General features: G+C 46.3%; 2 protein-coding genes across 2 annotated transcripts in view; one reads left to right on the top strand and one right to left on the bottom strand.

The window, feature by feature from the left end:
- The window catches only part of Fam20a (family with sequence similarity 20, member A), a 38581-nt gene extending 27451 nt beyond the window's left edge, over positions 1–11130 (top strand). Inside the window, exons 4-11 of the mRNA XM_013036080.1 lie at positions 587–665; positions 5262–5354; positions 6258–6373; positions 6880–7060; positions 7975–8084; positions 8750–8831; positions 9212–9271; positions 10532–11130. Of these exons, the coding sequence (XP_012891534.1) occupies positions 587–665; positions 5262–5354; positions 6258–6373; positions 6880–7060; positions 7975–8084; positions 8750–8831; positions 9212–9271; positions 10532–10790 (980 nt within the window). The 3' untranslated portion in view covers positions 10791–11130. The remainder of the gene's footprint in view (positions 1–586; positions 666–5261; positions 5355–6257; positions 6374–6879; positions 7061–7974; positions 8085–8749; positions 8832–9211; positions 9272–10531) is intronic.
- A 2628-nt stretch (positions 11131–13758) lies between these two features.
- Prkar1a (protein kinase, cAMP-dependent, regulatory, type I, alpha) overlaps positions 13759–16761 on the bottom strand; it is a 17368-nt gene continuing 14365 nt past the window's right edge. The window contains exon 10 of the mRNA XM_013037883.1: positions 13759–16095. Within this exon, the coding sequence (XP_012893337.1) occupies positions 15923–16095 (173 nt within the window). The 3' untranslated portion in view covers positions 13759–15922. The remainder of the gene's footprint in view (positions 16096–16761) is intronic.

Here is a 16761-nt window from a genome sequence, read left to right as displayed (position 1 = left end):
AACTATGAGTTGCCTTGTCTATTTATTGAGATGTGTGCACACATGTGAGTGATAATACATACCTATGATCCCCACACTAGCGGGTAGAAGCTGGAGGATTAAGAGGTCCAGGCCAGCCTAGACTACAAAGGAAGATCATGTTTTTAAAACAAATAAGGAAAGTCTGCATGAAACACGCTGCATCAAAGATAAATATTATCGAGCTCCAGGCTTCCCTTCCTGTTGTTAAGCACTAGCCATTCACTTTGAAGAACTCGGAGTAAGGGACTGGGAAGGTGGCTCAGTGATAGAGTACTTGCCTTGCATTCATAAAGAGGAAGGCTCTTCCTTCCCAGGACAACATTCTAAGGAGTTTTCTAGCATCTGCCTGGGGGCCCCTGTGCTATTTCCCTTCCTCCCACATTGGCAATAGATGACCTGCTTTGAGCCGCTGGGTCTACTCTCCACAGACCAACCCCAGAGTTTACCCTGCAGACTCTGGAAAGCAAATCTAGACTTTACGGTCTTAGTAAATAAGGAAACGGGGCTGGGTTTCTGGGATGAACAGAGGCCTGGCTGTGAGCTTTTCTCCTTCGATCCTTCCCAGTCGTGAAACCCAGCGGGGTCCACCTGAAACTGGTGCTGAGGTTCTCAGACTTCGGGAAGGCCATGTTCAAACCCATGAGGTAAGTGAGGCCTTCTTTGCTGCCACACCCAATATGGCGGCAGAATTGTTGACCAAAAGGTAATAGAAGTGACATGTGATATCCTGACCTTGTCAAACCCATCAATGCTATTTGGACATTCTGCCCCAAACATTTAACTACTTTTGGTGATAATGAGAATAATTTAAAACGTTAATTTCTATTTTATTCATAATAATCTATATGAGTTCCTCCCCCCCGCCCCGCCCCGCCATGGTCTGTGGCCCACAAATAAGGATCCCCTCAAGTAGGGCTCCACTACCATAAGCTAGTGGAGTATCCCTTCTGGGGATGACACAAGAGAGAAAGGCCTGGTAGTAACTGATCTTGATTGTAAGCTTGATTGGATTGAGAGACACCTAGGAGATTCCTAAAGCACATGGCTGGGTGTGTCGGTGAGGACATTTCCAGAAGAATTAGATCCATTGGCTGGTCCCAAAATCTGAACTGGGGTGTGGAAGAGCTGTGGAAGGTGGAGCCTGGTCAGAGGAAGTGGGTCACTGAGGACATGTTTCTTTCTGGAGGGTGCATCTTGCCCTGGTCCCTTCCTGTCTTCCACATTGCTTCCTGTCTGTCATGAGGTGAACAGTCTCCTCTTCCACAAACTCCTACAGCCATGGTGTTCTCATCAGGGGCCCAGAATCAGCACAGATAAGGATTACAGTCTGTAGTCTCCAAGCTGTGAGCCAAAACCAAGTCCACCCCCTCCCACCTTGAAGTTGTTTGGGTTAGGCAGTCTGTCACAGTGACGAGAGAGCTACCAGATACAAACCCTCAGAAGCAAAGGTTCCCATTTGCCACGTCACAGGTTCCTCCTCAGTGTGCCACCTTCCAGTGGAGTCACTTAGCTTGACTTAGATTCCTTCCCTTCAGCTGACGGAGAAGAAGCCTATCGATGGCTGAGTCACTGGAGCCCTCGTGAAATGAGCACCGACTAAAGAGCTTTGGGCCCCAAACTGGGGGACAGACGCATGCCCTTAAGGAGGGGTTTGCAGATCTCTGAATGTCACATTCCCTTGGGGAGTTCTAAACAATTTGATACACAAATCCCATCATCCCAGAATCCATTGAACTTGCTCTGAGGACTCGCTCTGTGCTTGATAACCCAAGCAACCTGAGAACCTTGCTATATAAGGAGACTCTCCATGGTTCCTATGGGGAAATGCAAAAATTCTTTTCTCAATTTAAACATATAATTTGAGTTGCATTGGAAACAACTGAATCTCTGCTTGTATTTATATAGAAATGTTTATATAGAAATATTCCCGTCTCTCTCTCTCTCTCTCCTTCCATTGCTTCTTCTTTCTTGTTTCTCTCTCTCTGTCTCTCTCTCATTCTCTCCTTCCTTTCCCTTCCCTTCACCCTCTTCCTCCCCCCTCACTCTACACCTTTCTACTTGCCAAAAATCTTTGATGGTCATCATCATCACTACATTCAAGTTTGGGGGTCAGTAAACCAAGGCTGAATTCTTTCCCTACTCTCCCATCACCACCACCCACCATCATGAAAAAAAAAAAAAAAGCCAATACAGATGACACCATTTCAGGTTAATGATGCTCTTTCAGCCAAGTAAAGAAAATCTGAGAAGCTATGCAAGAACTGGAGGGATAATTTCAAGAGGCATCTCATTCTTCATACAGGTGCCACACTAAAACCAATCAATCAAGCAATTGCATTCCTGTTATTTTGAAGAGTTGGAGTGTTGCTACATTTCCCAGGCTGACCTCCAACTCCTGTCTCATAGACCCTCCTGTCTCAGCAACCCAAATAGTTGTGCTGCTCTTAGGGAGTACATATGGCTATTAGTGTGAATCCCACCACAGCATGTGATAGACCCTGAACACACTCAGCTGAACACCAGAGCTACCAGCAGGATTCTAGCAAGTATCAGTTTTAAGTCATTGTCACCATTAGCCATGCCCACTCAATGTCCTGAGAGAGGTGGTCAGAGGGAGGTGACATAAGGAAGGTTGCTATGGAAACAGCAGACATCACCAAGAGGCATAAGCATCATGATAAACCTGCAAGTCCACCACAAACCTGCAGGTCTACAAATGGCTCTCTGAGAGCAAAAGCCTTAAAGCCAAATGCTTCTCTTTTAAAAAGCAGACACTAATGGAGAGTAGATGAGCTCCATTTTACAAGGAAAACTACCTGAACTTGCAGTGTTAAGATTTCCAGGGAAGTAAAGGAACATAAGGAGAAATCCAGTCAGTTAGAAACACATACAGGAACTCTTCAAGTTAACCAGCTTTTCCCCCCCTCCTGAATTTAATGAAATGGTCCCAGTATTTGGTCATAAGAACAGTTTTATCTATTCTTAAGCTATGACACAAAGTTCCATCCACAATTTTATAAAGTTTACTCCAAATCAAATAAAGCATCATTTTGAAATGTTATTTCTCTTACAAACATGCATTATTTTTAAAAAAAGCAATTTAAGCTGGGTGCAAATGGCTCATCCCTGTAATTCTAGCTTCTCAGGAGGCTGATATAAGGCTGAGAATCAAGGTTCAAAGCCAGCAGAGGCAGAAAAGTCCATGATACTTTTAGGGGCAGTTAACCACCAAAGAACTGGAAGTGAGTTGTACCATTCATAAGGAAATGGCAAGACTTGGAAACATTTATATTAAGTGAACTAAGCCAGAGCCAAAGAAACATAGGTTACATGGTTTCCCTCATTTGTAATAACTACAATGTGTCATAATTCTACAAGCAAACACACCGAATTATATATGTATATACACACACATATATCTATGTACACATACTGGGACATGATAAATTTTATAGGACTCTAGACATTCACACAGAGGCCAAAGGAGGATATGCAGAGAAGTGGTCCTTAAAAGCTCAGTAGCTATGTGCATATGATCAGATAAAATAATATTCTATGAAATCAATTCCCAGAAAAGGAAACATGAGACATTGCCGTTGTTGCTGTTTTGTATTCATCTCCTTTCGTCTTGACTGTCTGTGGGAGGGTAAAAGATGTCATAGAAAACATAGAACAAGGGCAAACAAATACAATACTGGTACTCACTAGACACTATGTGGAAAATGAACTGTATATCTTGTTGGTGAGGATGGGAGGGAAAACCTAGGAGGGAATGATGGAAGGAGAGACATGGTTCAAAAAGAACTGTACTCACTGCTCATTACTCTGGACCTGCGCTGTCCCTCAGCTCTTTGAGCTCAAGGCTAGTGCACTTCCACTTGAGCCACAGCACCACTTCCAGTTTTCTAGTGGTTTATTGGAGATAAGAGTCTCACAGACGTTCCTACCTGGGCTGGCTTTGAACTGTGATCCTCATATCTCAGCCTCCTGAGTAGCTAGGATTACAGGTGTGAACCACCCGTGCCTGGCCTATAATAACTATTTTTAAAAAGAAGTAACAGGTTTAAAAAAAAAAAAGAGCTGGAAGTGGGACTGTGGCTGATACAAGGTGACAGAGTGGCTGAGGCCTGGGCACTGCGGGCCGTACTAGACATCCAGCTGCGCAGCTGAAATAGAATCTTGACTTCTGGCAGCACCTCCCTGCGGTTTTCAGGACTAGCTTGTGCTCAGCTGGCAAAGTGCACTTGACCCTTCGAGCTGTGGAAGCAGGTTATTTATGGCTCTGCCACAGTATGTCTGTTCTACGTTCACACTGTCCACAGCCTTCCTACCAGGTCCATATGGAAGGTTATGCAAGTATTCAAGCCAGGCACTGGTGGTCACAACTGTAATCCTAGCTATTCAGGAGGCTGAGAGCTGAGGATCATGGTTTGGAGCCAGCCTGGACAGGAAAGTCTTTGAGACAGTTATCTCCAATTAATCACCAAAAAGCCAGAAGTGGAGCTATGGCTCAGGTGGTAGAGTATTAGCCTTGAGCAAAAACGGTTCAGGGACAGCGCCCAGGCCCTGAGTTCAAGTCCCAGGACTGGCACAAAACAGGGAAAATATTCAAGGATCTGCATGCTTTTGTGTAGCATCGAGTCAAAGTCAATGGAGAGGCTGGATGCTGCCCCACAGCACTATCACTTTCCTGAATGAACTTCACACTCTCCAGGCAGGCTGATGCTTTTCAGGAATCCATTAGTGATTTGAAGATGCCTATAGATCAATGTGGGCTTCTCTCCGCCTTCTGGCTGGGCCCATTCTTAAGACCCATCTGAGTTTCTCTGCAAGGATGATCTCAGATGTTTCTCGCAAGCATCCGAAAACCCAGAGCCTTATACTTCAGTCCTTCGAAACTTCACCAAGTTTCCAACTAGTCCTGTGTTTACTTCTGCAGAATGTCTGTCATTCTTCCCTCCCCACTGCTGGGCTTTTAAAGGAATCAGCCACTGGCCCCAAAGTTTCAATAGGAATCTTGGCCTTGATGGCATCCATGGGACCATGTCCTGTGAGGGTATCTACGCCTTCTGCTTTCCACGTCTCCTCCTATCCCGGGGAGCCTCAGGCTGCTCCTCACTGGTCTTGCCACCATTCAAGCACATTTGCAAAGCAGGAAGGCATGCTCAGTCCTCTCCCCTCTGCTCCCAGACTCACCACTAAAGGCTGAGTCCGGGCCTTGATTCCCTCCTTCCTTCCAGACAGCAGCGAGATGAGGAGACACCCCCAGACTTCTTCTATTTCATTGACTTTCAGAGACACAATGCTGAGATTGCAGCTTTTCACCTGGACAGGTAGGTCTGGGCCCCTGGAATTGACCTTGACCGTAAGGGCCAAGCCCCTGGCAGGGGGAAGGTATATGAGAGCGGGGGAGGGAGGGAATGCTCCCAGAATTTCTTCCTTCTGACTTTTCACCATTTTCATACCTCAGTGTGGTGCCTTCAAACCCAACACTTCCCTTCAGCCCTATAGGTTAATAAAACAATGCAAGCGCCAGGCATCGGTGGCTCACGCCTGTCATCCTAGCTACTCAGGAGGCTGCGATCTGAGGCTCACGGTTCAAAGCTAGCCTGGACCAAAAAGTCTGTGAGACTCCTATCTCCAATGATCCACCAAAAAACCGGAAGTGGCACTGTGGCTCAAGTGGTAGAGTGCTGAAGAGCTCAGAGACAGCACCGGTGTCTGAAAGTAATCCAATGGATAACATATAAAGAAAACCAGCCTTGCCCTATTGTTCCTGCGGCCATCTTGGGCATGACATTGTCATATATGTGTTCTGATTTCCTCATCTGAAAATGAAAGGACGGCCAGTCCCATTGACCCTAACCTCACAGGCTCTTTACACTGAGCAGTCACAGCTACTCAGGGGGGCCTGGACACTGGCTTCGTGGGCACCACCGAGGAGAAACACAGGGCCTCAGCCTCCCCCTACACCCAGAGTCACAACCTGCATTTGAACAAGATCCCCCGAAGTCCCTAGACATACTCAACTCTGGAAAAACAAAAACAAAAACACACAGCATGGGTGGTGGAGAGTCTCAGTGTAGTGAGGAGCTTTCTCCATCCCTTCAGACCAGAGTTTGGCCTGGGCATGATCAGCCACATTAAAGGACTCACTGGTTTGGTAGCCTGGGGACAGAATATGTCCTTATTCCCCGGCCACCCCTCAGATCTAAGCAGGGGACTCTCTTTTTCAGGATTCTGGACTTCCGACGGGTACCACCCACAGTTGGGAGGCTGGTGAATGTCACCAAGGAAATCCTAGAGGTCACCAAGAATGAAATCTTGCAAAGTGTTTTCTTTGTCTCTCCAGGTAGAGTACTGGCCAGAGCCATATTCTGGGTACTGTTTCCATGAGGCAGGGCAGTGTGTCCGGTGTCACCTTGGGCTCTGACTCCATCTCTAGCACCTGCATCTTGGGGGATGGGAAGATATTGTCAGATATTCCTATCTGATCTCCTTCATCCCAACACATGATGAACTATGGATGGTCAAAAGTTGTGTGTGAGATGCTGACCAGCCTGTGTGGGCACTGAGCCTTCAGGGCTGACTTCCCTGGGAGCAAAGGCTATCCCTTTAACCTGACAAAGAATCTAATAACATGGATGGGATACAGATGAAGGAGTCTCATATTTTCTTTGGTCTGAGTCATTTGAAAATTGGTACCCAGGATGCTTCATTGAGTAGCATTCTCTAGGCACTCCCTACGTGGGGGGAGGTGGGGAGAATGGCAATGTTTCTTTCTTCTGCCTCTATCCAAACTGGGGGTTCAAAGCTAATCCTAACAGACATATACTCCTGTGCTCCCTCATCTTCCAGCCAACAACGTGTGCTTCTTCGCCAAGTGCCCGTACATGTGCAAGACGGAGTACGCAGTCTGTGGGAACCCACACTTACTGGAGGGCTCGCTCTCTGCCTACCTGCCATCCCTCAACCTGGCCCCCAGGCTGTCTGTGCCCAATCCCTGGATCCGTTCCTACACACTCGCAGGAAAAGAGGAGTGAGTTGGTCCCCTGTCTACAATGCCACATCCATGCTCCTTGAAAATGGCTAGAGTTGGTCCTGGGACCAGTGCCCTGGATCGGTTCTCTCCCTTTTGTTCATTCGTGTGTGTGTGTGTGTGTGTGTGTGTGTGTGTAGAGAGTCACAAGGAGCTTATTAGGTGCTAGGAGATAGAACCAAGGACAGCCCCTCCCCTCAGGAACCTCCTTGGTCCACGGGGTAAACAGCCAGGTTATGAAAACAGTGCCAGATTCTGTAACCAAAAGTGACACACCAGGAACCACTGGCTGCCCCCAAGTGGTTCCCTTGAAGCCAAGACCTTCCTAGCTGTATCCATAGAAACGTCCAGCCATATAATAGGTATTCATACACACCAAGTATTAGCTGAGAGCGTGAGGAGGTCTTGCAATCCTGATGAGGTGAGAAGGGAAGAATTTCTGGAGGACATGACAGATCCTAAGGGACTCTGTGAAGGCTGAGGGCTCTGGGGTGCACGAACCAGAAACAACAGGAGACAGCCCACAGGGTTGGGGGTTTATGAGCAATGTGGGACAGCTGGAAGAAGCCTAGTGCGAGGGACACAGATGAGACACAGGAGGGCCAGATGCCAGGATTTCTGTCTGTCCCTGGACTTCCTTAACCATCCGTTAAGTGCCCAGCACTGATTCACTGCTGAAATGCTTCACTGAATCAGAAACCTTCCCAGCCACATGGACTCCGCAGCAGCCTCACTCCCATGTGGCCTTGCCCAAGATACTGCTGAGGGGACCCAGTTGCCACCTGGCCTCCTGAGAGGCTACCCCCAGCCCAGGGCAGGTGCAAGGCTGTGGGAAAGGGGGAAGGTATAGGGTAGGCCCCCCAACACCTTGCCATCTTGGCTTTTCCAGCCCCAGGACTTCTTCTCCCCCTCAGGTGGGAGATCAACCCCCTTTACTGTGACACGGTCAAACAGATCTACCCTTACAACAACAGCAACCGGCTTCTCAATGTCATCGACATGGCCATCTTCGACTTCTTGATAGGTAGGTGTCCCCCTCCCCCACTGCACTCTCCAAGCTCCTAGCAGAAGTGAGGTGTGTTGAGGCTGAGGGGTCCCTGAGACCTTGGTTCCTGGGGACAGCACAACCCTGAGCCTCCCACGGCCTCAGGAGTGGTAGAGGCCCAGAAGAACATACTACACTCTCAAGAACTAGGGGTGCTTGGGGGAATCATCACCGGTCAGGTAAGTATACCACCCAGCCACAAGGCCTGAGTTCCATTCTTCCTGCACGCAGTATGTACAGTAAGCACAAAGCAGGGCCAGGGCCAAAGGCAAGGCCCTGTAGAACCCAGGTATACCATCTTCTGGTGCCACAGCAACCAAGAGAGGTTCCAGAAAGGTAGCCACCATACCTGTCCTTAGGTCCAAGCAGACAGGCAGCTCAACGTCACCTGCTTCAGGAAAGTTAACTTGCAGCTGTGTGCTTTCTGAGGGTGTCTGAGCCAAGGAAGACCAGCGTTCAGATGCAGAGGTTACAGAGGTGCATTATTGCCCATTAGAACCCCAAGCCAGGTACTGAGTGAAAAACCTTGAATTGCCAGCTGTGGCACAGGCTCACACTCCTGTGTCTGGATTGTTCACAGGCCCCGTTCCCCGGATCCCTGGTCCACAGGCCCTGCCTCTGACCCCTCCCCCTCTCCTCTACAGGAAACATGGACCGCCATCACTATGAGATGTTCACCAAATTCGGGGATGAGGGGTTCCTCATTCACCTTGACAATGCCAGAGGGTAAGTGTCGGCTCCCTTGTCAGCTGTCAGAGGAAAAACCTGCCCTGTCCCATCCTAGTCCCTCACACCCGACTTTCCCACTGCTTTTGTCCCTTTTGTCTCTGCTAAACAGCACCAATTCCCCTCCAGCCTTAGAGGAGGAGAGTCTCTTGTGTGCTCTATTGAGCTAGGTTGAAGTTGCCCGGGATTTTTCACTAAGACCCTGCTAGAGGCAGAGAACAAGGCTTGACGTCACTGGCTGGCCAGCCTTCCTTCTGTTCCTGTGGCCAGACGAAGGGGCTAGAGGCAGCGGACCCCGTCACCAGAATTCTAACCCCCAAAGAACTGCACCCGGGGAGTGAGGAAAGACGCTGCTGGCTAAAGCCTCTTCCTTCCGCCAGGTTCGGACGTCATTCCCAGGACGAAATCTCCATCCTCGCGCCTCTCTCGCAGTGCTGCATGTGAGTGTGCGCAGGCGGGCATGCCACCCCCTTGCAGTTGTCACTGATCTAGGATGTTGGGGAGCCGCCGCTGCCGCCATCACTTTTGCCCAGCAACATCTCACTTGCTCATCTATAAGTATAAAAGGAATTTGGAGCTTGTCTCTTAAACCTTTTGATCACCCACTTTCATCTTTAAGTCAGGTCATTACCCACTTTCAGAGTCTGAAGGTCTTTGATGTTATTAGTTAGACTTCTACTTTGCCAGCACTCATTTGAGGGCGTGTGTGTGTGTGTGTGTACACTGAGAGGCTTGAACTCAGGGTCTGGGCACTGTCTCTTCACTTTCTGGATCAAGGCTGGAACTCTACCACTTGAGCCACAGCTCAATAAGCTTTCACACATAACTATTTGGTCATCATCTTAGCAAAATCCTGACTGACATCCTATCATCCTGTGTCAGACTGACATTTGCCTTGGCTTTTTTTTTTGGGGGGGGGGTGCAGTTGTGGGGCCTGAACTCTGGGCCTGGGTGCTGTCCCTTAGCTCTTCAGCTCAAGGCTAGCACTCTACCGCTTGAGCCACAGTGCCACTTCCAGCTTTTTTCTTCTTGCTTATGTGGTGCTGAGGAATCGAACCCAGGGCCTCATGCATGCAAGGCAAGCGCTCTGCCACTGAGCCACCTTCCCAGCCCTACCTTGGCTGTTTCTTCTCCTGAAACACCCAAGCTACTTCCATACCTCTCCTGGCATTTAGCCAGGCTGTGAAATTGTCCACTTGCTCAGCCCCAAGATCCAAAACCATTTATAAATACACGATTAGTACCTTAGGTTAAGCATGTCTTCCTTCTTGCTGCCTTCCTCCCCACCAGAGCAGGATGGGCAGTATGCACTTAGGCATAACTCAGACAAGCTGCTTACACTTGAGTCCAAGTCAGATTCCTCCACACAAAGAATCAAACCCCACTGCAATCACAATGGCTCCATTTTGCCTACCGGAAGCTTCTCCCATATGTCAGTTCAGGTTTAGTTCCTTGGCAAATCTCAGAACAAATGCACATGGCCACGTATCACCATAGGTGGTATGAAAATTAAGACTACAAATCCCACAGCAGACTCTAGGCCAAAGGGCAGCTGGACAAAAGCTATCACCTATTCCCTTTCTATGTGATTTTCACTTAGCATGTGACAGACACTGGGGACAAGGCGTTAAGAATTCCAAAGGGCAAGGTGAGGTACATACTGTTCCCTACATTTGCTTACTTGGTTATGACTCTTTCAGGATAAAAAAGAAAACCCTTCTGCACCTGCAGTTATTGGCTCAGGCTGACTACAGACTCAGTGATGTGATGCGGGAGTCACTTCTAGAAGACCAGCTCAGCCCAGTCCTCACAGAACCGCACCTCCTGGCCCTGGACCGCAGACTCCAAATCATCCTCCAGACTGTGGAGGACTGCATAGAGGCCCACGGGAAGCACAGGGTCATAGCCGATGGCCGACAGGGAGCCCCGGCCTCAGGCCAGGCTAATCCAACAAGCTAATGACTACAAAGGTTGATTTCAGCACACACCTGAGCCAGCAGGGGACGCCTGTGCAGATGGCAGCTTCCTCAGTGCTGGGGGGGCGGAGGAGGCAGTCATGTTTGAAACAGCAAATGGGATCCACTGAGCTTCATGGTGACTCCTTGACAGAGGCCACTGCTCCAGTAGAACACTACTGGGGTGTCATCTCCCCACAAAGCCAGGCTTCCTGAAGGCCACAGATCCATCTTCTGAGCACACTGGGAAATCTGCACAGGGGCCAGGCCCGGAAGGTTCGGGAGCCCTGTAACCAGGACTGTTTTGACTGTAGCAAGTCCAATAAAAGGACATCCGTTAGGTATCTATTTCTCTACGGAGCCTTCTCTTTTTTCCTGTTGGTCATGGGGCTTGAACTCAGGGCCTAGGCACTCTCAGTTCTTTTTTGCTCAAGGCTAGTGCCCCACCACTTGAGCCACAGATTCACCTCTGGTTTTCTGGAGGTTAAATGGAGGCAAGAGTCTCACAGACCTTCTTGCCTAGGCTGGCTTCCAAAGCAATCCTCAGATCTCAGCCTCCGGAGTAGCTAGGATTACAGGTGTGGCCACCAGCACCAGGTTTCTAGACCTTTCTGGATATCTTACTCTGACTTGGCCTCAGGCAAATGGTCAAACTGGTTCAAGGCGGACTTTACCCCCTCCACTGACTACCCACTGGTCTGATCTGATTATAACAAGTCCTTCTGTGGTAACTTCGCAAATTACTCTCACCAAAGGCAGATGTAAAATAGGGATTTGGGGGCTGGGTGCCAGTGGCTCACATCTGTAACCCTAGATTTTCAGGAGACTGAGATCCAGAGGATTACAATGCAAAGATATCCTTGGCAGAGAAGTCTTAAAAGATTCCATATCCAATTAGACAGCAAAAAGTCTGGTTGTAGGCATGGCACAAGTGGTAAAGTACCAGACAAGCAAGATGAGCAAATGCAAAGCCCTGAGTTCAAACCATGGTACTAGTAAATACATCAATAAAAGAGATGAGACCAGGTATGGTGGCTCATGCCTGTGAATTCGTTACTCAGAAGACAGAAGCAGGAGGAGGGTGAGTTCAAGGTTAGCCAGAAGTCAGTGAGATCCTATCTCAAAAACCAACTAGAAACAAAAGGGTTGGAGGCATACCTCAAGTGGTATAGCACTTGCCTAGGATGTGTAAGGCCCTGGGTCCAACAAACTCCAGCAAGAGAGAAAAAGGGAAGGAGGGAGGGAGGGGGAATAACCCCCCCCATAAAACATTCACTCCTCGGAATATCAATTTTTCCCAAGTAACATTACTTAACTTCCCATGAAATATTCTCCAGACTCAATGTAAGAATGTCATGTTACTGCTAACAACAAAGAGGAGCTACTAGCATGTGAAATGAACAGGTAGGGAGAAGGCCATCAGGCTGAGTATTAAGTCTACAAAATAAGAGTCGGCTCTCTCACATATGGCAGTTTTGCCCTATGAAGTCACCACAGAAACTGAAATAGCAAACAATGAATCTCTGTTCACAGGGACATATAGGGTGAGGTTTCTGGGAGATTCTAGTCATTTTTTGTTGTCAACTGGTCAAAACATGATCTTGTTTTATGTCTTCTAAGGCACCTAGTTTTACTTTGTTGATTTCTTCCCATTGCTCTCATAGCCAACAGAATGGTTACAGCACTCATACGTGAAAAGTTTACCTGCCATGACAGGCTTTCTATGTGAGTAGGAACAGGAACACATCAGCATACATCAGCACTACTTGGAGAGCTTTCCAATAGTGAACTCAACACAGAGTCCTCAAACACATATAAAGGCGGGGGAGGGAGGGGCAGGTACTTAAAAGACCAAGGAAATGATATTCACAGTACAAGTAGAAATAATGAGCAACACTGTAAATCTGTAACTCATTTGACATGAACAAGGATGACATAAAAGCTATTTAGGCAACATTGGCAGAACTTTCTTCCACCAGTTTATACTCCTTGGTGCTTTTATAGTTTTAAGTGGAATCATGATGAAGTTAGTCTGAAGTTCTGTCAGGAAAGAAATTTTAGCTGTAAAAGTGCGCAATAATGTTAGCTTTTATGCTCAACACACCACATAAAATAAGATTCCCTTTATGAAAAAGGTATGGCATTCAGATCTTCAGGGTTCAAGGACAAAGTAAAGGTTATCTGGCTATATCAGTTTTGGCCCATCTAAACACACACCACTGGGGCTTCTAAGGAAAGTTCAGATTTCTGAAGGGTCCAGCTACTGTGGTTGGAGGTAAAATAATTTATATCATGCTACTTTAAAATGTCATCACTCAAATATTAAAGTAAACAAATAACGAGTCCACAGGAGCCAGGAAAAATCAGAACGAGGATTCACCACCAGCTAACCTCCTCCAGTTCTACTCTTGTGACTCAGCCTGGGAGAGGGTTTACTGAACCTGTACAGGCGTGCACATCATAAAGCACCAATTACAGAAGCAACTTGTAGCACATTGGTCTCTAACTCCACTGCATGTGAGGAAATTAACATCAATATAGTGAGGTTGTACAATGATCCCACGCCTCAGAAACCTGAGAAACATGAAAATGCTTATACCCAAAATGACACATTAATGTGCATGTGTGTGTGCATGTGTACATATAAAAAAAACCCCTAACTTGCTAAATGTGAATCCTAAATTTAAACCAAAATCATGTCAATGTCTCCCCATTAAGTGTAGGAAAGTTCCAAGGTCACAAAACTAATCCGTCTTCAATGAAAAGGAAATCTTTGGCTTCATGTCAAATATTCCTTCCAAGACTTCGCAGGTAAGTCTGCTACACTCATGTACCCTTTAAGAGAGGGTGTGAGACCCAGTCTTAGATAAAACAAATGTAAAGCATGAAAGCAAGCCCAACATTCATCTTGTAAGTGACTTTCGAGAAGAGAAAGAAAGGGGAAAGGGACGAAAAACTGATCCATTTAAGAATTTAAATTATTTAATCGCTTTTTATTATTTGACCTACCATTACGACAATCTAGAACAAAAAGAACAGCATATATTAGCGCACACAGTATAATTAGACTAGTAACCAGGAAACAATACAGAATGGTCCTTTGGCCGTCTACACTTTCTAGAGCAGCAGATCTCATAAATTCACTCCCCAAATCCAGAAGTAACTTCTATCCCGAATATCAACTAAGATAAATTATGCCAATTGTAACTTCTCACACATACTTAAATTGCACAAAAATAAAGCTTTAAATGTGGTAATGTTTAACTTAGACTTATCTTCAAATGTCTAAGAGTAAAAACTACAAAAGGGGATAAACAGCAAGCCAAATAATTTGAATAAAACTCATTTAGAAAGTAGTATATGTATCTAAATATACATGAACATGATTATATACATATAAGAAAATGCACGCTTACTGCATTCTATATAATTCACTTAAGTACATTTTTGGCATTTAAACAAAGATCAAATCAAGCTTTAAGCTAATAACATAACTTTTATTTTCAATTTTTTAAATATAAAAAGGTAGCCAAACACAAAGATAAGTACAAATCAGAAAACATTCATTCAGTATAGAGAATTATGGAAATTAAAAAATTTGTACTAGGGTAGGTTTCTACCCCACACTAAAAAGTTAAATAGAACTTCTTTCCCAGATTCCTACTCCAAAGTCAATAACAACCTAAAAACATTTCCAATCTATGAAAAAAAACTACCATGACCAATTTTACTGATTACTGGGAAAGGATAGGAGAGGATTATTCATCAAAACCACCCTCACACAGATGGAAAATGCTTACAGCCACTCCCAAATAAAACCCTACATCCAATATAAATCACAATGAAAACTAAAGTGCCTACATTACAGAACTGGGAAACTTTGTTTAAAAAAAAAATTAACAAAAACCAATGCGTGTATCATTGGAATAATGTAACACAAGGCTGGAAAATACTGAAATACAGTTAAGACTCAAAACACTAGTTTAAAAAAAAAAAAAGTTTGCCTGAGGAAGAAAGTCTAGACAGGACAGCAGGGCACAACAAATACAACCTTCCCCTATCCTACCCACCCAACCCCCCTCCCCCAATTCTAGCTGACATAAAAATGAAAGAGAAAAGGTTAGGCCAATAAAAAAAATCTTCCCAAATCTCCCAGCATTCAGTTTGCAACACTGTCTCCACCATCAACTCCAAGTTCCTTCCATCTGTTATTTCCAGCAAAGCCAACCTCCTGGAATCAAAGAGATTATCCTGGCATCAACTGAAGGGCTCACATTAGCCACAAGCTCTAAATGAACCAAGAGCAGAACACCAAATTTCAATTCCACTTGTAAAGATCAGTATTTGGCACTAGCAGGGTAAGTAAAGGCCTTACCAGAACCTGGGATCTGAGGCAGGTGCAACTACACGGCCAACCAGGAACTGCAGTCTATGATTTGGTTTCAAATTTAAAAGACAAGTAGAAACCTCACCTGAAAATATTTCAGAGCTAGAGAAGAAACATTCATTAAAAGACAAAAGCAAATCAGGCAAATTAGCTTCAGAAGAAAAAAAAAATTCAGGTTAAGAAGAGGAAAATAACCCCTGAACCAATCGTATCCATCTGATCATTCACAATAATGGGCATTTCTTTCACAGGCAGGTGTCTTTCTACTAGTCTAAGATTTTTCTATATCCATTTTTTTTCTAATCCTTAGAAGTTAATGAGAAATCAGTTACTAAAGAAATACAGCATATATGGCCACCATCTAAATATGCTTATAATGGGAAATTATGTCACTTACAATAAAAAAAAAATATCTTGTACACCATCACTCTAAGGTAATTCACTGGTGCTGGGATCCGCCCTCACCAACAAGCATGGCACTCACCGCCCAGGTTGAACCCTAACACTGCACAGAGAGAAGCAGGGACAGCAAAGTCCATAGAACTCACTCTTTCTATTTATTTGTGATAGCATTCAGTTAATGCTCCAAATTAAAAATGGTGCAATAAAAGCAACTTTTAATATAAAGAGACATGAAGCTGCAGTGCCGGGGGCCGCGGGGCGCTGCACACTGGGAAGACGAAGCAGTCTGCATGAGTGAAGCACGAACGGGGAGAGGAGGAGGGAGGCACAGGCCCAGGAGGCACATTTCAGACAGACAGTGATACGAAACTGTTGTACTGCTGGATGTTTCGTTTGAGGATATCTGAGCAGGGGCCAAGGACACGTTCAAACCGAGGCCGGTCCAGCTTGACGCACTTCAAGGGGCCACGTGCCACCACTGTGGCAGCACGAGGGCGGTTCATCAGCAGTGCGATCTCACCTGAAACAAGAGAACAGCAGGTAAGCGCAGGCACAGGCCAACAGCAGCCGCTGCCCGCCGGGACAGGAAACAAAAGACAGAGCTCAGGGAGCTCATACAGACTGCACAGCCAGAAAAATTACTGCCCGACAGAAAGGAAGCATCATCTCAGAGTATTTTTCTGAGAATAAAAGAGCCAAAAGTCAAAAACCTAAAATTCATCAGGCATGGTGGTACACACCTACGATCCCAACACTCAGGCTGCGGACAGCAAGCTGGAGACCAGGCCAGGCTATGCAGCAAGAGTTTATTTCAAATAAACTAACAAAGCCGGGTACTGGTGGCTCACGCCTGTAATCCTAGCTACTCAGGAGGCTGAGATCTGAGGACTGCAGTTCAAAGCCAGCCTGGGCAGGAAAGTTTGTGAGACTCTTATCTCCAATAATGCCCCCCCCCCATCCCGTCCCCCGCCCTAGAAAACCGGAAGTGGCCCTGTGGCTCAAAGGGTAGAGCGCTCGCCTTGAGCTGAAGAGCATAGGGACAGCGCCCAAGCCCAGAGTTCAAGCTCCACGACCAACAAAAATAAAAAATAGGGGCTGGGAAGGTGGCTCAGTGGTAGAGCGCTTGCCTTGCATGCTCAAGGCCCTGGGTTCAATTCCTCAGCACCACATAAGCAAAAAGAAAAAA

The sequence above is a fragment of the Dipodomys ordii genome, unplaced genomic scaffold (genome assembly GCF_000151885.1).
Source record: "Dipodomys ordii isolate 6190 unplaced genomic scaffold, Dord_2.0 Scaffold7, whole genome shotgun sequence".
Classification (NCBI taxonomy): Eukaryota; Metazoa; Chordata; class Mammalia; order Rodentia; family Heteromyidae; genus Dipodomys; species Dipodomys ordii.
The sequence above is the reverse complement of the archived record's forward strand: the minus strand, read 5'-3'. Positions and strand labels throughout refer to the sequence as shown.